The following is a 25,269-nucleotide window of genomic DNA, read 5'->3' as shown; positions in this document are numbered from 1 at the left end:
AACTCTTGTTTAAACGTTTGGTGAAATTCACCTGTGAAGCTATCTGTTCTTGGGCTTTCCTGGTTGAGAGTATTTTTGTTACTCATTCAATTTCATTACTGGTAATTGGTTTGGTCATAGTCTCTATTTCTTCCTTGTTCAATCTTTGGAGATTGTGCATTTATAGCAAATTGTCTGTTTCTTCTAGATTGTACATTTTATTGGCATATAATTGTTCATTAAAAGCTCATGATCCTTTGTATTTCTGTGCTGTCAGTTGTAATGTCTCCTCTTTCCTTTCTGGATAAAACCCAATAATAATGATGAAAAAAGACAGAGAACAAACTCAAATAGCAAATAACAACAACACCAAAAATGAACATTACTGTAGAACCTACAGTCATCAAAAAGACAAAGGATATTGAGAAAAAACAAAAAAACAAAAAACCTCTGACAATAAACTTGACAATTTAGAAAACATGGATAAATTTTTCAAAGAACACAAATTACCCAAATTGCAAAAGAAGAAATAAATAATTTGAATCCTCTGATATCTATATAAAATATTGAATTTTTTAGAGCCCAGATGGCTTCCTTCATGAGTTATTCCAAGAATTGAGAAAAAATTATATAGCAATCTTACACACATTAGGATATAAAAAAGAGGAAATAATCTCCAACTTCTTCAGCAAACAATCTTTGTTTATTGAAATACAGTTGATTTGCAATATTATATTAGTTTCAGGTATACTACAGTATGAGTTGACATTTGCACACATTATGAAATGAAGGAACCAATCTTGATACCTAGGCTTAACAAGGATGTTTAAGAAAGTAAAATTATACCACAATATCTCTGTAAAGCATAAATGCAAAAATTGAGCACTCATTCATGGGCAATAATGAATTAAGGGAGAAAATGAGAACATTTTTCCTCCTCTTCCTAATTCCTACCTTTCACCTTGATCTAAGTGGTGTATTCTGTATATTAAATCCTTGTCAGATATATCATTTGCAAATGTTTTCTCCTATTTTATGGAGATCCTTACCCGTAATCAAATTCATGGCAAGGTTTTCAAGACAATAAGGGAACTAATAAAAACCATTATGCCCTCCACATAATGAAGGAAGAAAAATAAGGTTATGAAGACTTTACTCTCACATATGTATTATTTTAATTAAAAATATAGATTAAGTATAGAACAGTTATACACAGCGCTAACTTTTGTTTAAGAATGAAAGGTAATTTACACACATACATATATATTCTATTTGCTTGTAGCTCCATAACTTAATATTATAAAACACATAATTATATTGAAGAGTATACAGGAATTATCTTAAAAAGTAAGACTAATTAGGAAGCACATGACACAATGATTAAATATAGAGTAATACTAACTTAGGAAGAATGATACTGGTTTCAAAGCTTCAAGTCAGAAAAATGGAACAGATAAACATCAATATATGAAAGTTTCACATATGTCAAATGAAGCATCTTTTTCATAAAGAAAGGTTCACTTATTTTGCCACATGTACATAAAATCACTACAACTTTCAACTTACACAATGTCACATATACTGTATCTTAATAAAGCTGGAAAAAAATAAGGTCTATTTAAATCCTGCCACATATACCTCCAGTTCCCTTTTCCCAATGAGCTCCAGTTTACCTTGGGATGCTGAGAAAAACTGTCATTAAATGATTGGCATTACAAGTGAGAAGAGACACATTTGCAATGACACCAGTAGTATCTGTATCTCACACTCCACTCCAAAATAAATTACATTTAAATAAAATATTTAAGTGTAGAAATTAACACTATAAAGGAGCTATTATAAAAATGATATTTATAAAATATTCGAGGTAGAAACACCTGTCTAAAGACAGTCATTTGTGGATACTAAAATTTGAACCTTGTTGGCCATTTCTAATTTAATTATTAGAAGAGCTACTTAAGATTGGATTTATGTATAAAGAGGAGTTCCCTTTTGGAGACTTCTGGACAGAATCTTATGGTGCCCTGAGGAATACTGAGGCAAAATTGAATTGATTTAAATAACTTTATTTCAAACAATGTTTATACTGATTACATTATTTTCAAGGTAAAGATTAAATATACCATTTTAGCCATATTCAGTTTTTCAAACTTGTCCTATGCTAAGGAATTAGAAACATTCATTTTGTTCTTCATTTAAAAAATTCTACCTGAACACTACCCTTGGTGGTGATGCTGTACTTTTAGATGGCGGTATCTAAATTCTACATTTTTGAAACAGGAAGACAAGAGTACAGCCATTTTGGAAAAGGACGAGGGAATGGCCATGAGCCAGTGGGGCTTGACAAGCCCAGTAAAACAAAGCACCTAAAAGCATAGGCTTCTGAGACAATAACCAATGATCCACAGGAGTAAAGATTTGCTCTCTCTTTGTTCCACCGATGTACGTACATAGTTTCCAAAGAACAAAAGCGGGACTATAAAATCCTCCACCTAGCAGTCACCCAACTCCCAGTTCCCTGAAAGATACAGATAAAGGCCTGACACACATTCCTAAGTTGTTTTTACAGGAAGCAGATGCCCACTAGATAAAAACTACTGACCACAAGAATATAGAGCCCAGACAGGTTGAAACGAGAAGGTTGATGACGCTTGAAACTTCACCTTGATGCCAACCAGTCTGAGAACTGAGCACAAGCTGATCAGGCACCCTGCGGTCCCCTCCCTCGTACCTGCCTTTAAAACCCTTTCTCTGAAAGTCCTCGGGGAGTTGGCACCTTTTTCTGCCTTCTCCCTTGCGCACAAGCTATCTCTTTCAATAAAAAGCTTTGCTTTCCTAAGAGTCTTGTGGGAGTGATATTCATTTCTATGGTATTGCTGTCCAAGAATCTGGAGAGGGTCCAGTAACATTTCCTTCATTTGGGATCTCTCATAGGTGAGCACACTGAATCTTCACTAAAATGCTTGAGAATATAGTTTTCATGTGCATAATCTTTTTCTGAGATTATAATCATATGTGATTATTTTAGTCATTGGGAAGTATGCTTGAGACCATGAGATATGATAGCTATGGAGTTGCCTGACACCACGTGATTTATTAATTAATCAGGAATTCAGCAAAGTGCTTCCTTTCATCATTTTTCCACTGGTTCCCAGGCCCTTCTTCACCCTCACATGCACTCAATCTGGCCTCACATGAGTGTCTGGGGTTCCAGTTGAATCAATTTTCTGCAGGAGTAGGACTCTAGCCATACATACATACCTCTATCATCAAACACCATTCAGTGTCATGTGACCTTAATTCTATGTGTAAACCTATAAAACATATAAGCAAATATATAAATATATAATATATAAATGTATAGACATTAATTTATATATAAATTGTTCTATATATAAATCTGCAAATAGGGCTTCCCTGGTGGCGCAGTGGTTGAGAGTCTGCCTGCTAATGCAGGGGACACGGGTTCGAGCCCTGGTCTGGGAGGATCCCACATGCCGCGGAGCAGCTGGGCCCGTGAGCCACAATTGCTGAGCCTGCGCGTCTGGAGCCTGTGCCCCGCGACGGGAGGGGCCGCGATAGGGAAAGGCCCGCGCACCGCGATGAAGGGCGGTCCCCGCACCGCGATGAAGAGTGGCCCCCGCTTGCCGCAACTGGAGAAAGCCCTCGCACGAACCGAAGACCCAACACAGCCAAGAATAAATAAATAAATAAATAAATAAGAAAATCCTTTAAAAAAAAAAAAAATTTCTCCGTTCTTCAAAAAAAAAAAAAAAAATCTGCAAATAAATATTAAAATGTAAACTTATATTCCTGTATATCCTATCCTGAATAATTTCAAGTGGTGTGAGGCAAGAAAGGCCCCTTGGCCTTTGCCTATCTCTTCATAATGGCTCCTTTTAAATCTGTGCTCTTTACTTCTAATGACTTAAGATCTCATGTATCAATAAGATCTGCTTTATGGAACAGCTTAGACCAGGTGGAGACAAGTAAGCAGTATGGTTGGGGAGACAATATCACATTTTATAAATAAGAAATAAGAAAAAATACACGATGGAAAACAGATCTCAGAAGGGCACTTGCTGATATGTACCTAAAAAGAAGGGCAATTGTAACATATCAAATTTCAGTTAAAAATATTGAAACTCTATACATGAAAGCTATCCAAATAAGGAATAGTTGTTTCACTTCTAATTATAACCTTGAAAATGCATATAAAATATATATATATATATTTACACACACATACATATAAGATTGTTAAATATATATAAATGTTTCAAAAGAAACATATAAGGACAAAAGAGGATAGTGGCTTCTATAAGAGTGGAAACTTACAAACCCCTAGATGAGACTTTCAATATCCACAAGGAACATTTTGTGTTGCAACTCTTAAAAAGTTACATACATAACTCTTCATGTGTACTGATTGGCCAGTTGTTAAATTCCAGTTTTATTCATGATATGACAAGTAATCAGTTATTTAAATATTTTAGTCTATGTCTAATAACCATTTTTTTTGTTGTTTTATTTTAAGGTAGTGTGTAGTTAGAGGATATGAAAGAGGAGTGGCATTTTGAGTAGTTTATAAAAACAAAATTGGCTTTCTAGTGCTGGTTGGGTTGATAAGTGTTAGTATCTTTTCTCCTGAAGCTTCTCTATTAACGGAAAACTCAGTGATATATTCTGTTTTTCAAAGGTGAATTAGGGAGCATGTGATAAAACAACAACAACAACAAAGAACTTTTGCTTGAGACCAAATAAAAAGCATCAGAATTACCAAATAATTTGAATTCAAAGTGTGATGGCTTTGTTTTGATGGAGATGTTTCACAGAGAGTTCCCTTGTGGTGGTTTGATTTCTCTAACTTGATAATTACTTGGTGTCCCAGGGAGACTATTTATTAAAAATAGGTCAGTTTAAAAGCATAGGGGCTGAACAAAGATTTAAATTAACTCTCATAGAACATGAGGGGAAAAAAAGGCTTTAAAGCAGACTTGTTTTCTTTACTTAACAACTTCCTGGAGCTGGGAGCCCTGCCAGTTAAACCCCTGCCCTGGACATGTCAAGGGACTTGTTAGAGCACTACAATGTAACAATAAAAAGTTATAATTAAATAGAGGAAATTACAAGCACTTGCCTCTGTAGTTTGGATCCCAGGAGAAGAGCTTGTTTAAACATCCCTTGGGCTTCTAACTCAGCTCTCCCTGCATTCTGGACATTAATGAAGCCCCAGGTTCACTTAAGGGGAACTTGACAACAGTGCAATCAAAGAGAAACTTTGAGGAAAAGTTTTAGGTTTCTCTGGGATCAGATAGATGCCATTCTTCACGCACAATGCATGGGCCATTTGCCTATCATTAAACACATTGTGTCTGTGTTTACAAGTGTATTGGGAGTGGGAGGATAATAGTGTATTCATTAATTTGAAGTAGTAGAACAGCAAAATGAGCTCTCCTTGGTGCCTGTGGGATCATTTAACTCCTATGCTCATGCCTCATGAGGCCCTTCTGCACATGATGATTAACCACTGGAATAAACTGATCATTCCAAGTACAAACTCTTTTCCCTGACATACCACTTATTTCATTATCTTGAAGACGTTAACTCCAGACTCATAACTTAGCTTTATTTTAATATTTTGACTATGTCACAGCATTTGTGGTAAAACTGTCACTGAGCTAAAAATATAAGTGGGTATTTTAATGGGTGTAGAAACACATGCTGTTCAACTCTCTTACTTCACAAGAGCTCTTGACTGTTTCAGTTTTATACAAAATTTCACTTATTCATAAAGCCCAAGAACTGGGGCTAGAATATTCAAAAGCAAAAACCTATAAATGGTATCAATATGGTAAAACATTTAGTCATCAGTGAAAGATACAAAAATTATAGGATAGACTGAATTGACTTATGTCAGCCTTCCTGTTAAAAAAAAAATGTTTTATTATCTTGGAGGGATCGAGGGAGAAGATGGCGGAAGAGTAAGACGCGGAGATCACCTTCCTTCCCACAGATACAGTAGAAATACATCTACATGTGGAACTGCTCCTACAGAACACCCACTGAATGCTGGCAGAAGACGTCAGACCTCCCAAAAGGCAAGAAACTCCCCATGTACTTGGCCGTGTGGATGAAAGGCTCTTGGTGCTCCAGCCAGGCATCAGGGCCGTGCCTCTGAGGTGGGAGAGCCAACTTCAGGACACTGGTGCACAAGAGACCTCCCAGCTCCACGTAATACCAAACGGCAAAAATCTCCCAGAGATCTCCATCTCAACATCAAGACCCAGCTTCACTCAACAACCAGCAAGCTACAGTGCGGGACACCCTATGCCAAACAACTAGCAAGACAGGAACACAGCCCCATCCATTAGCAGAGAGGCTGCCTAAAATCATAATAAGGCCACAGACACCCCAAAATACACCACCAGACGTGGACGTGCCCACCAGAAAGACAAGATCCAACCTCATCCACCAGAACTCAGGCACTAGTTACCTCCACCAGGAAGCCTACACAACCCACTGAACCAACCTTAGCCACTGGGGACAGATACCAAAAACAACGGGAACTACGAACCTGCAGCCTGTGAAAAGGAGACCCCAAACACAGTAAGATAAGCAAAATGAGACGACAGAGAAACACACAGCAGATGAAGGAGCAGGGTCAAAACACACCAGACCTAACAAATGAAGAGGAAATAGGTAGTCTACCTGAAAAAGAATTCAGAATAATGATAGTAAGGATGATCCAAAATCTTGGAAACAGAATAGACAAAATGCAGGAAACATTTAACAAGGACGTAGAGGAACTAAAGAGGAACCAGGCAACGATGAAAAACACAATAAATGAAATTAAAAATACTCTAGATGGGATCAATAGCAGAATAACTGAGGCAGAAGAAAGGATAAGTGACCTGGAAGATAAAATGGTGGAAATAACTACTGCAGAGCAGGATAAAGAAAAAAGAATGAAAAGAACTGAGGACCGTCTCAGAGACCTCTGGGACAACATTAAACGCACCAACATTCGAATTATAGGGGTCCCAGAAGAAGAAGAGAAAAAGAAAGGGACTGAGAAAATATTTGAAGAGATTATAGTTGAAAACTTCCCTAATATGGGAAAGGAAATAGTTCATCAAGTCCTGGAAGCACAGAGAGTCCCATACAGAATAAACCCAAGGAGAAACACGCCAAGACACATATTAATCAAACTGTCAAAAATTAAATACAAAGAAAAGATATTAAAAGCAGCAAGGGAAAAACAACAAATAACACACAAGGGAATCCCCATAAGGTTAACATCTGATCTTTCAGCAGAAACTCTGCAAGCCAGAAGGGAGTGGCAGGATATACTTAAAGTGATGAAGGAGAAAAACCTACAGCCAAGATTACTCTACCCAGCAAGGATCTCATTCAGATGTGATGGAGAAATTAAAACCTTTACAGACAAGCAAAAGCTGAGAGAGTTCAGCACCACCAAACCAGCTTTACAACAAATGCTAAAGGAACTTCTCTAGGCAAGAAACACAAGAGAAGGAAAACACCTACAATATCAAGTCCTATTTAAAATCAATTCTCTTGTTTTCTTAAGCAATTGTTAACCCCCAATTTCGTGAATACTACCAAGTAAGTCACTTGAAAATCATGTAGAGCAATCTATTTCACTTAGCAAGTCTAAAGCTATAGTTCAACAATTTTATTTACAGTTCTGTGACAAAAATTACTATGAACAGCTATCCCCTGGATAAGTAATCAGTTAAAGCTAGTTTGACTCACTAAATCTGATTTACTGAGTTAATAAGCCAGTTGATTTAGAATAGGTCTAATGCATATTTCTCATCCATTCTGCATTAAACTATATCCCATGCCTAAAATGTCTTTTTTCCCATTCGTACATATCCGAATTCCTACTTCTGTGCTGTAGGGCTTGGCTCAACTACACCTGCCTTTAGTGAAACTTTTTTCACCTGCACAATTGGTGATAATTTTAGTCTCCTCAAGACTCCCACGGGGTTACCTCTGTTGTGACACTTGAGAAACAACCTGACACTCCCAATTACTTTTTGTTTTTCTTCCTTAGGGGCTCATTAGGCAGAAGCCATGTGTGAGTTATCTTTTTTCCTCTATAGAAAGCACCAGAGACCGCCCACGTAATAGAAGTTCCAAAATAAAGAATTCTGAACGACTGAAAAAGACAGGGAATGCAAACACGTTACCTGTTGCTTTTTGCACGTTCTGCAGTACGGCACAGCCGGAAACCAGACACACCAGGTGGTAGAGGTTCAGGAGCATAACATTCTTTACCAGCAGAGTGTTTCCTTCCATTACTTACAGGTTTCTTTGTGGCCAAGCCTATGTTTGAGAAAGCATGAAAAGAAGGAATCAAGATGCACCAAAGGTCTACAGAGCAACTGTCACACGTGTACACTTTGAAAGGAATCAAACAGGCACTTGACAATGATGCCAAGGCCATTAAAAAGAGGATCGTTTTGTACAAAGGTTTTACATAAGCCAGCATTTTTAAAAAAATATAAGTTCTCTACAGTAACAAGTTATTTTAACTAAAAGTATTGAGATGTGCAGAAATGCAAAAATAAATTTTTAAAAAATCCCAAAGTATGATACATTTTATGTATCATGCAGAAACACTCAAGTTTATTGAATCTTTGAACACCTTTGGCATTTCTGAATCTCAAGGACAGAGAAACACAGATACACCCATGACTTTTGCCAAACAGAATCTTCAGAATTAGACCAAAATTTCAATTTAAGATGAATTTTTCTATGTAAAAACAATAAAAGTTATAAGACTGAAAGTTGCTGGGTGGTAGGTGAGTCAATGTTACTCTCCTATAAGCCTGTCAACCTTCACTTTTCCTTTGATTTCATATAGAAAACACACAAAAAAAACAAATGAAACCCACTGGATAAAAGAGTGAAATGTGGAGACTTATCCTATATTTCAGTAGTAAAGAGGCAAGTATCTTTATATGAAATATTTGGTTGCAAAAACTAGACCTACGTGTTAATATTTTATTTAGAACAAGCCATATATTAAAATTCACATTTAAATATTAAATTTGAATTTCCTGAAAAAAAAATCATAGGTTAAAATGGTTATATTTATCCTTCAAATCTACTATATTTTATGTTATTTTATTTATTTATTTTAATAGATCTGTATTGGCGTATAATTGCTTCACAATTCTGCGTTAGTTTCTGTTGCACAACAAAGCGAATCAGCCATATGCATACACATGTCCCCATATCCCCTCCCTCTTGAGCCTCCCTCCCACCCTCCCTATCCCACCCCTCTAAGTCATCGCAAAGCACCGAGCTGATCTCCCTGTGCTATGCTGCTGCTTTCTACTACATTTTAGCAGCATTAGGCTGGAGTGTAAAATAGAGTGTATGTGGTAATATAGGATAAATATTTCATAGAGTGTAGCTTATTGATAATCACCACATGATCCTGTGTGATTTACATGCCTCTTAAAAATATATAGGAGCTCAGTTCATTTTGTGCTATTTTATTGTGCTTTTTAACTTAATTACCCTCAAAAAAAAAATGTTTGTATGCATGTGGTTTGTATGTGTATACCCTTCCTTTACTTTCAGAAACTAATGCAAATACATTTGTATTAAAAATTTTTTTAATTACACTTTTCTTGTTAGAATATAAAAAAATTTCTAATAAAAGTTCCCATTTTTTTTTAGGCATACATAATTACAACATAAATGTGACACAATTCACACCATTATTTCACCCCTATACTCACCTGGATCTAAGTGTATATCCAGATATTGATTGGGCTTACCTCTATGTCTCCAAATAACTGAGGCAAATACAAAAAAAAGCCCAAGAAATAAAATTACTCTTAAAATAGCTCAATGAGCTTGTATACTTCAGTTACATTTCTACCTTGTTTAATTACGCTAAATAAAAAAAAAATTTTTAATTGTTTTATTCTCATTCCATGATGCCCTATTATATACCACCAGGTACTAATATTATAGAATTCCTAATATGTTTTACATATACATGTCTTATTTATATATATTTCCATTTCTAATATTATAGAAAAAGTCAACTTAGCTATTTTAAGAATGCTTTACATATGATATAAATTTTTAATAATAATATGTAATTAGTGTGATATCACAAATCTTAACTTCTTTGTATGTACTATTTGATTATTAAAATATCACTGTCTTGAAATAACAACTGGCAGACAAATCATAAGCTTTTTTTGACTTAATAAACACTCTTAACGACTTCTATTTAATACACTATTGCCCAAGCAAGTTGATTAAGAGAATCAAAAACATACATCTTTAAGTAGAAAAAAAAAAGCTGTATCTATGAAGATGTTTACAATAGTTTATTATAGGTTATTTCCAATATTTCACCAATATGAAAAATTGACCAACTCAATGAAACCTTGTGAATACAATGTTAAAAAGTATAACTATGAATCATAAAATTTAAATTTAATATGAAATGATAAGAATGGCTAATTATATTGAAGCTATGTGGAATTATGTTTGTAGATAACAGGAAGAGAAAATGAAAATGTAAATATTGCTTGATAGGATAATGAGATTACAGGTGATCTTTTAAATGTTTCATTGTTATGCTAATACAATACCTTTATAAAACCTAAAAATCTTCAAACAACACATTTTTTAAAAATTGTGGTAAAATACACAAAACAGAAAATTTATCATTTTAACCATTTTAAAGTGGACGGTTCAGTGATATTAAGCCAACAAATTTTTAAAATTTTCAGATGGCACCTGAATAAAAGATGTGTTGTCCATTGGTGATTTTAATGTATGTGGTATATAACTAAAGTCACCACAAAACTTTTTCTGGGAAATTGGCAGATCATAAACATAAAAAATTTATTTTGCTTTATATTAAACCTTATTGTTTTACTGTTTCAAAATTCAAATTTACTCACAAGGAAGAGTTAGTTTCATATTAGATTTGGTTTAACAAGTGCTGCTCCTGCTATTCATTCTTATCACCAAAAAAGGAAAAGACTATTTGTGACTAACGATAATATGTTCCAGAAAATTAAAAGTTAAGGTCTCTTAGAAACAATACAAACATTATCAGAAGTTAATTATAGCACATTTATATATTCAGGAGAATGTGAAACTTATACCATTTATTGTTAAAGTGTTTTAAAAGCTTTTTATTACATTTGGTAACAAAATTATAGGCTTAGTTGTAAAATCCTGGGTTAACTATCATTTGGAAAATTAAATATACATTACAGTAAACATTTAGAAAATGTTTTTCTAAAATGTTCCATCTAGGTCAATAAACTTGTCTGTACAAGTCTTTTATAAAGATAATACATATTTCAACTTTTTTTTTATCATTGAGAGAAACAAGATATTGCCTGACTCAAAAATTTCAGCAAGAATTTCTAAGAAAGAAGCAGGGAACAATGGGAAGGTTGGAACTGGGAAGAAATTTTGCTTCTTATAGCACAAAAGGTAATTCTTCATATAAAAAAAAAAATCATCCCTCAAAAGCACCACTACTAAAATTATCATCAAAGTGCACCCCAAATTTCAATTGCAAAGTATTAGAAGTAATCATCAACCAAGAAATATTTTCAAAATAACAAACTTTTTATGAAATCCAGACAATAATGTTGGTTAATATTAACATCTCTTTAAATTCATTTATTATATCTGTATTCTACAAATTCTCATAAGTATCAAAATAATTATAGGCCTCCTAATATGCATGTGGTTAATATTGGTTGTTTTAATTTTAGCACACTGGAAAACATAAGGGGTATAAGTTCTAGTAGCGTTAAAAAAAAGAGCTACCAATTCTAATAGTAGCTTTTCCTTTACGACCACTTCCCAAAATTATAGTTCTCTTTTTCTGTCTAGCAGCTTTGGATGGTTCCTTCACCGATGGAGAAGTTATCTGCTGGTACTGAGAGAGAAATGATAAATATGCCATTTAAGCTACAGGTAATTTATGAGAGTTTGATCTTAATTGGAAAATAAGATATTTTAAGTTAATAAAAGGTTTTCAATCTGCATTTCTGGGAACCTAAATTAAAGCATCACATGACATTTTCAAAAACAGAAAAGCCATTTCATTTGACTAAAAACTTAGTTTTAAGATGGCAGAAAGTACCTTGATAATTTTCTTTTAAGAAAGAAAGAAATACAAGCCATTAAAGAGAAATTCTTCCAAGAGAACTAAAACATGTTACATACCTCTGACTTGGCACTCCTTCCATTCTGGAGACCTTTATTGATAACTGCTTTCATCACAGAATGATCTAAAGTAAAATAAATTGAAACTAGAGTAATTATTTCCCAATGAGTGGCTATTTCCATTTAAAACCAAAAGCCAACTAATTATTGCTTTTCCCATAAAATTAAATATGAAATCTATATTACGTAATTATACACTTATTTCCCCCTTTGTGTATTCTAATTTCTTCCTCAAAAACCTAAGATGCCATCTTGCATACTGCCCCCAGTGGCTACTATTTTGGCCGCAGCAAAGGTCAACTTTAAACATTTTGCATCTAAAGTGGCTTTGGATACCTTTGGATACAAAGTACAGTCTGAGCACTGTCCAGACACTTAGATACCTAAATGGGTATCTAAGATATCAAACCAAAGTCCTGATATTCCCTCAAAAGCTGCTCCTCCCATCAGCTCCCTTCTTCTAAGTGATACCACCCAGTTGCACACATAATCATCAACGACCTGTCTCCTTGTTACTATTTCCTTCACACCTCACCTCTAATCTATCTGCAAGTCTTGTTAGCTACACCCTCAAAACACAGCCTGAATTCAACCACTTTTCACTTGCTCCAAACTTCCAGCCTAAGCGAAGCCATAAACATCTCTTATTTGGACCATTGTGATAGTCTCCTAACTGGTCTCCCTGTTTCTCTTCTTTATCCTCCCAAGTCTATTCTCTATACCAGGTCACCTTATTCAGATACTATTTGGATCATGCCTTTTTCCAGTTCAAAACCCTCTACTCATTTAGAATAATCCACATCTTTACTCTGGCCTTCAAGACTTTACAAGATCAGACCCCTGGCTAGCTCCTTGGCCGCATGTCATACCACACTCTTCTTCACTCAGTACTCTGGCCATGTTGGCCTCCTTGCTTTTCCTTAAATACTCTACCCACCTACATGCCTGCATACACATTGCCTCCTTGTCCTGGAATGTGCTTACCCCAGATCTTCCATGGCTTGCTCCTCTCTTCATTCAGGTCTCCGTTCAAATGCCACTTCTCCAGTGAAGCTGTCCCCTAACAAACCTATCCAATGTAGTCCTACCTGCCCCTCCTCACTCTCGTTACATTACGATATTTCTGCACTTCCTACTATCTAAAATTATATTACTTATCTGTTTACTCATTTCTATCTGAACTCCTTCACTAGAATGTAAGCTCCACGAGGGCAAGACTTTTGTCTGTCTGGTTCACTGCTTTATCCCTAGTGCCTAAACCCGTATCTGGCACACAGAAGGTATTTAAAAAATTACTTGTGGAACTGACAAATGAATAAAGTACTCCTTGCAAGAATTCACAGGTTGCACAAGAAGGAAATAATGCTCTTGGTAGAAGCAGGCTTAGTATCTAGGTTCACCTCTATTCAGAGTAGAGATAAGAACAATTTAAAGGTATAACTCACTTTAATTAGTACATTATCTGCTAAAAACATAAGGGAAGTGCAACATTATAAAAGTACAGTTGACGCTTGAACAACATGGGTTGGAACCTCGCGGGTCCATTGACACACGGATATTTTTCAATAAATACGTACTATCGTCCTACACAAGCCAAGGTTGGTTGAATCCACAGATGCGGAACCACTGACTATAAACCTATACCCAGATTTTCAACTGCGTAGGGGTCGGCACCCCTGACCCCCACGTTGTTCAAGGGCCAACTGTATATGATGAGGAAAGTTCAACACATTAAGTTTTAAAAATTGTCAATATGTGAACAAATTCTTTTTGTTTTGCTATGTGTTTATCAATTAAAAAAAAAAGTGACCACATATCAACAAGTGGATTTTTTCTTATATTCAAAACGACCAGAGTTCTGCTGGTTTCAAGGGTCTTTAGTAAAGCCTTTGCTCCTTCACTGGTGAGGCCACACTGCTGCAGGTCAAGTGCTTTCGATGAAAGACAAAAGGTCACTTGCTAACTCTATACAGATTTAACATATAGACAACTCTCATTTTCTCACGTGTGGAAGAGGCCTGCACAAGACCAGCCATGGCAGGTTTGTAATTTGGGGTACAGAGAAAAACAGAAACATATACGCACACACATAATGCATAATCCAATTTAAAAACCTCTTCTTGGAATGTTCATTGCAGCTCTATTTACAATAGCCAGGACATGGAAGTAACCTAAGTGCCCATCAACAGATGACTGGATAAAGAAGATGTGGCACATATATACAATGGAATATTACTCAGCCATAAAAAGAAACGAAATTGAGTTATTTTTAGTGAGGCGGATGGACCTAGAGTCTGTCATACAGAGTGAAGTAAGTCAGAAAGAGAAAAAGAAATACCGTATGCTAACACATATATACAGAATTTTTTAAAAAAATGGTTATGAAGAACCCAGGGGCAGGACAGGAATAAATACGCAGACATAGAGAATGGACTTGAGGACATGGGGAGGGGGAAGGGGAAGCTGGGACGAAGTGAGAGAGTGGCATGGACATATATACACTACCAAATGTAAAATAAATAGCTAGTGGGAAGCAGCCACATAGCACAGGGAGATCAGCTCGGTTCTTTGTGAACACCTAGAGGGGTGGGATAGGGAGGGTAGGAGGGAGACGCAAGAGGGAGGAGATATGGGTATATATAAATGTATAGCTGGTTCATTATGTTACAAAGCAGAAACTAACACACCATTGTAAAGCAATTATACTCCAATAAAGAAAAAAACCAAACAAAACAAACCTCTTCTTGGATGTGCAATGATAACCCTGCCTTTAGCACCAATAAATCATCCAACATATTTTACAATTACAAAACTGAAGAATAACTATATATAACCTATGAGCAAAAAACATCACAAAATGAATCTCAGTTCAGAATTAGCAAGGGCGACAGTGGCAGTGTAAACCTCACAAGCAAAAACTGGTGGAGCTCAGAAATGCACTGCATTCTTTTGATCATGATCTTGAGCTTCAAATCACACTTGAAACTAGTTAAAAGGGGAAAACAAAATAAAATAGAAGAAATGTAACAACTGTTAGTTTTAGAGCAAAAAAGACAAGTCTAAGAGGATACACATAATAACAAATTCAAAGAATGTATGAATAGAGACTACATACTAAAAACCTATCATGAAAGTATGATGGTCAAGAACTCTCTGAGTAACAGGTCAGACAAAAACTAGAACAAACGATCATGAATTCTAGTAGTTCTGGCGCTGAACGACCTCCTCATTTAAACCAAAGGGATCATCACAAAAGCACAGGTATTAAAAAATATTACATGAAAGGAAACTATCATGAGTCATCTTTTTAAGTGTTGTGTGGACCATCACATTAAAATAACTGGAGTCTTTCAACACCCCACAACACACAGAAATAGCAAGTCAGACATATGGATCTGACAGGATATGATACAACCCTTACAAACTCTCACTACAGAAGAATGGACACAGGGTGTAATTAACCAACTAGCCAAATTAATACAAACAGCCAGTAAACCTCACCAGTAAATCAAATGAATATAAAATAAAACAAATTGTGGTTATTCTCCTATCAGATTAAACCAAGGCTTTTAAAGGCTTTTATTCTGTAATAAAAGCCTTTAAAATGTGTATACCTTTTTGATCCAATGACTCTCTAAGAATTTAACCAAAAGGAATAGTCAGAGATATAGGTAAGGATATATATCAGAGTATTATTTGTAACTGAAAAACTGGACATAGCTTATATACAAGAATGGATAAGCTATGTGTACTGTGGCATATTCATATAATGGAACACTGAACAGTCCCAAAAAATGATGCAGTAGATGCAAATTTACTGACTTGCTAAAATGCTCATACTAAATTAACGGAAAAGTTATAAAATTTGGAGTAATCCCACTTGCATGAAAAAGGCAGAGGTACTCATTTTTGTAGTTTTACAGTTTTTTGAAAGTGCTACAAGCCAGTGTTTGTGTGAGGCAGGCTTCACATCCACTGTTGGGGTGGACTACAAATTGGCATAGCATTTCTGGGTGGTAATTTGGCAATGTGTATGAAAAGTCTTAAAAATATGTCACACTTACCCATTCCACTTCTAGTACCTTATTCTACAGAGGTAATTCCAATGGACACACAGATGTATATACAACGTATTCACATTGTTTCTGACAGGGAAAAGCAAACTGTCTAAATCTAATTGCAAAGTATTGATTAAACTATGGGACATCAATACGATGGAATACTACATGATACATCATTAAGCGAAAAAAGCAGGAATATGAAACAGCAAGTATACTACAATTCTATTTCTGTAATCACTAAGTGTACAAATATATTTATAGAAAAATAAAAGACTGAAAGTGTATGCACCAAAATGAACAGTGATTATGTCTGGGTATTAAGATTACAGGTAATTTTTCTCTTGTTACTCTGTATTTTCTATAAAGAATATATGCTGGCTTCCCTGGTGGCGCAGTGGTTGAGAGTCTGCCTGCCAACGCAGGGGACACGGGTTCGAGCCCTGGTCTGGGAAGATCCCACATGCCGCGGAGCGACTGGGCCCGTGAGCCACAATTGCTGAGCCTGCGCGTCTGGAGCCTGTGCTCCGCAACGAGAGAGGCCGCGATAGTGAGAGGCCCGCGCACCGCGATGAAGAGTGGCCCCCGCTTGCCGCAACTAGAGAAAGCCCTCGCACAGAAACGAAGACCCAACACAGCCATAAATAAATAAATTAAATAAATAAATAAATAAATAAATGCCTTTAGAGACTATATTAGTTTAAAAAAAAAAAAGAATATATGCAACTCTTAGAGAAAGTTTAAAAGCAACATAAAAGCTAACAGAAAAATGAGGCTTTAAAAAAAATCCTATCACAACAGTATCATGCCAAAAGCTAAGCATATCTCATATTAAAAATTTAATACTTTCAATTTTAGAATTTACCTCTAAGCCATAAATCCTCACTAAGAGATTCTGCAAAAGCACTTGCACCCAGGTCACCAGTGAGCGTGTTGCAGTTCAGAGTGATGCACCTCAAGCCAGCCATACAGTCAAGATCAGGTCTCCTGGAACGAAGACTCTCAGCCCAGGTTTCTTCATGCCTTCTGGTAGTCTGATACTTCAAAGATTTAATGGGATGAAATTACGATGTTTGAATAAGGAAACAGTGTGTGCCTACTGAGTATGGCTTACTATGTCAGACATTTACACACACACATATCAAGCATATATGCCAGGAGAATCAACCTGAGAAATTAAACAGTCAGTTCTGGTTTACGAGTCCAGTGACCCAGATTCTAGTCGGTCAGTAATTAGATTCCAGCCACTGGATGACCTGTTTCTGAACAGTTATGTAAAGTTGGACAACTCAATTACAGTCTATGAATTATTTTCCTTATCTTCTAAGTCAGGGAATTGGTTCTAAATTCTATCATTGCTGAGGCTCTAAATTTCATCATTCTGTCCTCCAATGGTCTCCAAACACCTGACTGGGCAACCCATAAGAAAACTTTTTAATATGCATCTTATTTATTAACAAATTATATACATGAAGTTCTATACATATAATTTATGTACATTATAAACTACACAGATATTTTTTAAATGATACAAAGGTAAATAGGTTCTAATATTTTCTTTTCCTAACTCCTAAGGCATTATTTTATTTATTTTTTTAAAATATTTATTTATTTGTTTGTTTGTTTGTTTGTTCATTTGTCTGTGCCGAGTCTTTAGCTGTGGCATGCCGGATATTTTAGTTGTGGCATGTGGGCTCTTAGTTACGGCATGTATGTGGGATCTAGTTCCTTGAGCAGGGATCGAAACCAGGCCCCCTGCATTGGGAGTGCACAGTCTTAACTGCTGGACTGCCAGGGAAGTCCCAGGCATTATTTTAAAAACTGTATTTACAAAATGGATCTCACATGCTACCTAGGGTACGCACACAAACTTTAGAGGCCTGGACTATGCACAGCCAGTTGGATGCGCCTTGGGAAAATAGTGGTTTGACATTTAACCACAAGTATTGTCTTAAAGATATTCAATTCTTTTTTTTTTTCCTTTTTTTTTTTAATTTATTTATTTTTGGCTATGTTGGGTCTTCGTTTCTGTGTGAGGGCTTTCTCCAGTTGCGGCAAGCGGGGGCCACTCTTCATCGCGGTGCGCGGATCTCTCACTATCGCGGCCTCTCTTGTTGTGGAGCACAGGCTCCAGACGCGCAGGCTCAGTAATTGTGGCTCACGGGCGTAGTTGCTCCGTGGCATGTGGGATCTTCCCAGACCAGGGCTCGAACCCGTGTCCCCTGCATTAGCAGGCAGATTCTCAACCACTGCGCCACCAGGGAAGCCCCAAGACATTCAATTCTTTATATTCATAAAATAAATTTTGGTAACAGGGAACACTGACTTTAAATGAAAAAAGTCTTGTTACATTCTTGAAAAAATAAAAGACTCAAAGTGCCTTTGACACTCTAAAAGGAAAATTATTAGTGTCACTTTTCTGTTAACAATAACTTATAAAAGCTCCAAGCAGAAATAACAGCAATCACTTACACCGTGCTTAGTATGTGCCAGGCACTATTTATACAAATGAGTTCATTTAAACCTCATAATCAGGCACAGACGTTAAGTGATTTGTCCATGGTCACTAGCTATGAAATGGGAGAAAGGGAATTTGAACCTAGGCCATTTGGCTTAGGCACCCAAGTTCTTGACTGTTTTCTACCCCAGGGGTCAATGGACTTGCCCTATACAGGCTCAAAGAATTTTTCAGTTTTTAAAATCTAAATTTAAACATTTCCAGCTTTGTGGGCTATACAGTTTCTGTTGCAACTACCCTACCCCACTGGCATAGGGTGAAAGTAGCCACGACTACCATGTAAACAATGGGTGCACCTATGTTCCAAAAAAAACTTTCTTTACAAAACCAGGTGACAGGCTGGATCTGGCCCACCAGCCATAGTTTACCTATCCTTGATCTGTATCACCAAACTATTAAAAAGGCTTCATGTCAAATTATTAAATAACTTTAGGCCTAAATACAGTAATTATAACCACTGTAAAGTTATTAAGACATTATTTTAAAAACTGTATTTACAAATCGCTGATGTAGTGATTTTTATTAGTTTATAAACTACAGCAGCTAATAAACAGTTGATTTACTTAAGTCTTGAAGACTATAATGGCATAGTTTCTTCACAGTATCACAATCAATGTTTTCAGTAACTAAAAACACATAAAAGTATTATTATGTATTATATATTAAATCTCTTATTTCTAAAATTAAGTGGACTATCTTTACTAAATGATAGAATCCCAAACTAAAAACTGGTCATATTCTGTCAACAAAACGAAAGCTGCACTCACATGTATCAAAAGACAAAAATTAACTGCCATCTGGGTAAATGTATTAATGTGCTTCAATCACATATGTTTTCATGAAAGTTCAAACATAAAATCACCTTTAAGATCTTGGCCATGTGATCTGCTCCCTGCCATGTCAGATTACACCCCGTGAAGTGTACTGTCTTAAGAGTGATAGAGTTCTTTATACCTTGACAAATAACTAAAAGGAAAAAAAAACCACACACACAAGATGAAGAGCCTGTACATTTGTAAATCTTGACTTATTTGCTTTTCTTGAGTCAATTGGAGGTTTATAGCCACAGTCTTAAAATCATTAACTACAATCTTCCCAAACAGGTAATTGATGAACTGATGCATTCTAAAACTTGTCAGTAACAAAGTGTTATTCCAGTTTAGAGCAACAGTTTAATTCTATTTAGATACTAAAATTGAATACACTGAATACTGCAAACTTTATTCCCAACCACTCATTAAAGTACTACATACCTTTTGAGACATAGGAAAAAAAAGAAACACCTAAAAAGCATAAGACTCTTCCTATTTTCATTTCCAATGATACATCCCAATCTTGATTACCAATCAGCGATTTAAATGTCAACTATAAACCCAGTATTTTATTAGGTGCTATGCAGTATACTAGAGCAATAGAAGAGAGAGGACCTCAAACCCTCTGTTCCCTCAAATTGAAAGGCAGGCTTCCTGACCCCTCCAGACCACTACTGGACACAGGGAACACACACTAATGTTTCAGGACCCCAACCAACAGTCACCTGCTTTGTGATCACTTCCGTGACACACCCTCACCAACACCACTGAATTTGCTGCTCCTACGGGACGTTACATTTATTTCCTATTTTAACACATACCACAGTGCATTACAATTGTGATTGCAGATACATGTTCTAACAATTTAAAGAGAATGATGACTTTTTTGCTCTTTACATCTTGCTATTTCCCTTCCCATAATATTTTTGAAGAGAAACCATAAAAATATAAAGAAACACAAAAAACAGAAAATATAAAAAATGTGTGTTTTGTGGCTTAACACAAACGTAAGTAAAATTAGTTCTGACAGTATCCAGCATGACAAACTTCCACGGTACAAATGACAATGGACCAAGGTTTGAGCAGGCACAGGAGACAACCCAGGCATGAACAACACCAAGACAATCCAGGCATGAACAACACCAAGAAAAGGTAGACAGGAAGTGACATGGTGTGTAGGAAATCACGAGACCAGTCTGATGGGAAGAAACTTAAACAAGACTGAAACTCACTTTCTAAACCTCCATCTCCAATTGGACAACTCGCAAGACACAGGTGCACCAAACTGGCTGATTTATTCAATCCCTTTAATGGGGAGAACAAGTTTAAACTTTCATTGGTTTAGTTTGCCCCAAAAGCAACTATCAAATGTTGGCAGGACACAATGAAGGCTTACCTTTGTTAACGTAGTTAAGACTCTCTCTCTCAGAACTAGCCCATTTAGCTCCAGGTTCCTTAGCGCACCCGACGCACTTGCACGGCATTTAAGAGCTTTACACAACTGGAAGGTCACATCTTTATTTCTTATCGCAGGAACACGACTTCTGTAAACTTTATTTCTGTCACAACCTAAACCAAAATTATTGTAAAATGAGTGATTTAAACGTTTTATCATCATTAAAAAGCATCTGCTCTGTGCTAAGGATTAGAAATGACTCCTGCCCTTAAAGCCTTCACTAAGGAGGGACATGTGTAAACTCAAAATTTCAATCACATGAGAAAAAGAACCATAACCTTTATGCACAGAGGTTCCTATGGAGGCAAAAACTTATATCTGATGGCTTCATGATAACCCTGAAGTAGAATCTAGAAAGAAGAGACTATGCACAGTTGGAGTAGGAGGTGCATTAAATGCAGAGGGAGCACCCGTGCAAAGACACTCAAGCCTGACACCTGCTGGGCACTGTAAATACTGCAGGTGGGGATGACTAAAGGCCAGGGGTCCAAGTGTGAGAACAGACAGAAATGAAAATAGAGATGTTGGCCAAAGCAAGCTTGGGAGACAGCATGGCTTGTATCCCACAGGTGATGAGGACTGGGGCTACCACTGCCTGAGTAAGGGTGCCTCCGCTGATTAGAAAAAGGTGCCCCGCTGCTGAAGGACCGATTAGATAAAAGGAGTGATCACAAAAAGCTCCCCTTCCTCAGGGCCAAAGAGCCCCAGGAGGCTTGGCCGAGCACAGTTCAGACTACAGGCCTCTGGGCAGGGCACACGCTGGGCGGCTAGTATGCACTAACTCTGTGTGGGCAAGTCATTAGCAGCATTATTTTAAGCATATCTTTTCATGTTAGAAGATCACTCAACCCGAGTAGGCAGATGAACTTAGAGGAACAGAGCCCAGGAGCCACGAAACCACCCAGGAGCTTCTGCCATAGTCCGGGCAAAATGGAATATGGATGAAGAAGCAAATTGAGGAGGAGGCCAAAATCTACAAGCTAGACCCACTGCATGCAAGACATAAAGAAAGGTCAGTGAAGGAACTCTGAAGAGAATGGGCTCTGCAATAAATTGTCCTTACATTCAATGTAAAATATTAGGCAAAATTAAGTACACTGGCCTTTAAGGTCCCTTCCAGCTATAATTTCTTTTGATTTCTAACCTATTACTCAGGTTAAGTAAAGTCCCTTCAGAGGTACAGAACAGTTCCTACACCTGAATGGGATGCAAAGAATAATCTGACTTCTCTTCACCAGGGGATGAGTTGAACTGTCCTTGCAGAAGAGATAACAGATGGTGTGAACCCCAGATCCTAGAAAAGGGCCAGGCACACGATAAGTATTCAGTTTTTTGAAAACAAATGAACAATCATTTCCTCTCCTAGATCTTCACACCCTTCCTCTGCTGGCTACTTTCTTTCAGCTTATAAGCATCCTCAATATACCCACTGAAAAAACTCTCAGACCTATGATTCTTTGGATCTTCTTGTGGGTAACCTAAGTCTCTCCCATGCCTTCAAATACCTGTCCTCCTAAAAAGCCCAGATCTGTACCTTGGGCCCAGACACGTCTACCAGGCCCCTCAAAAGCACTGAAGATGAAGTAAGATCCTCTCCCCACCCCAATCCCTTCCTACTGTGCTCTGTATCTCACAAAAAGATGCAGCTGTAAACTGTCACCCACGCTTGCTGCCCTCCCTTTTCTAACTGGTCACCAGGCCTCACGCATTCTCTCTCAGATCTCCAAAATCCAGTCCAACCTTTTATAACTTAAGTGGGACCCTTAGATTACAATTCACCCTGCACCCAATCAATTGCCTTCCACATGGAGGTCTGAGTGAACCTTTAAACCAGAAGTCCATCTCATTGTTCTTTAGGGTTTCCCACAGCCTTCAGGATAAATATGCAAACTTCTGACAGGACAAACAAGGCCCCTTTCTGTTTGGCCCCAGTAGGTTTCCAGTATCAACTCTCATTTCTTTCCCAAACCCTGAGTTCCACTCCTGTACCTTAGTTTTGCCATATTTTCTTATGTTTCTCAAACTTTGACACACACTGCTCCCTCCTGCCACCCCAGGAGCTTCTACATATCCTTAGAAAGGATGGCACCTCCTCCAAGAAGCCTACCCTGAACTTTCCCTTCTAAGATTCTGTGCTCTGCAAAGGGGAAAGGTCGGGGGGAGGGATAAATTAGGAGTTTGGGATTAACATATACACACGACTATATATAAAATAGGTAATCAACAAGGACCTACTGCATAGCACAGGGAACGCTACTCCATATCCTGTAACAACCTGTATGGGAAAAGAATCTGAAAAAGAATGGATATACATATAACTGAATAACTTTGCTGTACACCTGAAACTAACACAATACTGTAAATCAACTATACTCCAATATAAAATAAAAATTAAATTTAAAAAAGAAGATTCTGTGCTCTGTAGCACCAGAACTCACTTCTTCCAGAGCACTGACTACTGTGCTTGTTTACTTGCCGCCCAGTAGAAGGGGAGATTACCTAGGGCAGAAGCATTGTCTCCAGCAGCCATTAGTTCTGACAAGTCATTCAAGTGCCAGGATACTTTACACACATAACCTGCTTAATTAATTCTAAGAACCCACAGAAAGAGTGGTTTTTCATGTCATTTTACAAGTGTGGGGATTGTAGTGCAAAAGAAACCTGCCCAGGCCACAGAGAGCATAAGCCCTGGAATTCAAACCCTAAGCTGCCTTCACACCGGTGCTCTTTCCACTATATGATACGACTATTGAAAAAAAAATTTTTTTTTCTGAGCCCTGTTTTAATGGAAAGGAAATGAAGCTGTGATATATCCATTTCCTAAACGCTTTGGCGTGTACCAGGCAAAAGTCATTCAACAGACCAGGTAACATCTGTGCAACAATTAACGATGCTCCAAACTGTGCTAAGTGTTCTACATTGTAGAGTCTACAAGCATTAACAGAATGCGACCTTGTAACCGCCACAGAGAGTGAGTCCTGTTCAGCCCATGCTACAGATGAGAACACTGAGACCTAGAAGCCTTAAGGCACTCGGCCGTGGTCACCGAGCCGGCAGGAGTCCTCGGCCACACGCCCCGTCTAGTGCACGCACACCCGGGCACTGGGCACCGGTTCTAGTGCCCACCTCCACCTTGCACCATCTAAAACCCCGCTTCGCAGCGCCCACAGGAGAGCCCCTGGAAGCGGGAACTACAAACCTGTCTCGCCAAGCCGTGGCTGGAAGAAGCTCTGGATACAGATCGGGGGCAGAGGGTGCTCAGGAGCGGCACACATTCCACCCCACGGAGGCGGTCGGCGTTAAGTCCAGCAGGCCCTCCCGCAGGGAAGCGCGCAAGGCGGGCAGAGGCACCGGGTCCTGTAGCGCGCACAGGTCCTCACAGCGCTGGAAGAAGTCGGTCGCGCTGTCGCAGCGCAACTTCACCGAGTGGTCATGGCCCGAGCGCGGCCTCGGGGACGCTGGCTGCGGACACGATGCCCACACCCGCCTCGGGGGCCCGGCTCGCCTCCCGGCCCCTCGGGAGCCCCCCGCCCGGCGGCTGCGGACGATGGACGCCCGTCGCAGCCAGAAGACGCAGGGCCACGGGCCCTAGCTAGGCCGGCCCCTCGATGCCGCGCTCCCGCGCCCCCTCCCGCGCCTCCTTGCGCGCCGCATCGCCGGCCGTTGGCGCCTGCCTCATCGCCCTCCGCGCCGCGAGGCTGCGGTTCAAGCCTGCGGGTGGCCCCGTGGGGGCGGGGCTCGTGGACGTCAGCACGCTCGCCATGCGTCCGCACGCAGCCCCACCTCCCATGGGGACCTGGCCTGAGGAGTAAACTAAATGTAAATGAATTAAACAGTACAATCAAAAGGCAGATATTGTCAAACAGTTTTTAAAAATGTCTTCTATAGGAGACACTCCTTGGATTCAAAGGTCTAATGCGTACAAAGTAAAAGGGTGAAAAAATATACATCATGCAAATAGAAACCATAAGAATGCTGAAGTGGCTTTACTAATACCAGAAAAAATAGACTTTAAAACAAACAAAAAAGTTACTACATATGAAAAGGGACATTTTATGATAAAAAAAAAGGGAAGATACAAAAATTATTAACATATGTGCCCTGAATAAGATAAAACCAAAATACATGAAGAAGAAAATACCAAAATACATGAAGAATTGAAGGAAGAAATAGATAATTCCACAACATTAGGTA

At 38.0% G+C, this 25,269-nt stretch overlaps 1 protein-coding gene across 1 annotated transcript; it reads right to left on the bottom strand.

The window, feature by feature from the left end:
* Positions 1-3,877: 3,877 nt before the first annotated feature.
* LOC103009293 (centrosomal protein of 78 kDa-like) lies at positions 3,878-24,654 on the bottom strand (the record flags this gene model as incomplete). Its single annotated transcript, XM_057540446.1, is given in 13 exon segments — positions 3,878-4,072; positions 8,196-8,331; positions 11,830-11,941; positions 12,232-12,296; positions 13,876-13,934; positions 14,042-14,162; positions 17,155-17,329; positions 19,670-19,773; positions 20,852-20,924; positions 21,016-21,188; positions 24,275-24,328; positions 24,331-24,378; positions 24,381-24,654. Coding segments are annotated over 13 exon segments (1,464 nt in total), but the record flags the coding sequence as incomplete, so codon positions are not given.
* Positions 24,655-25,269: the final 615 nt, after the last annotated feature.

Source organism: Balaenoptera acutorostrata, chromosome 2, assembly GCF_949987535.1.
Source record: "Balaenoptera acutorostrata chromosome 2, mBalAcu1.1, whole genome shotgun sequence".
NCBI classification, from domain to species: Eukaryota; Metazoa; Chordata; class Mammalia; order Artiodactyla; family Balaenopteridae; genus Balaenoptera; species Balaenoptera acutorostrata.
This window is presented reverse-complemented; position numbering and strand designations above follow the sequence as displayed.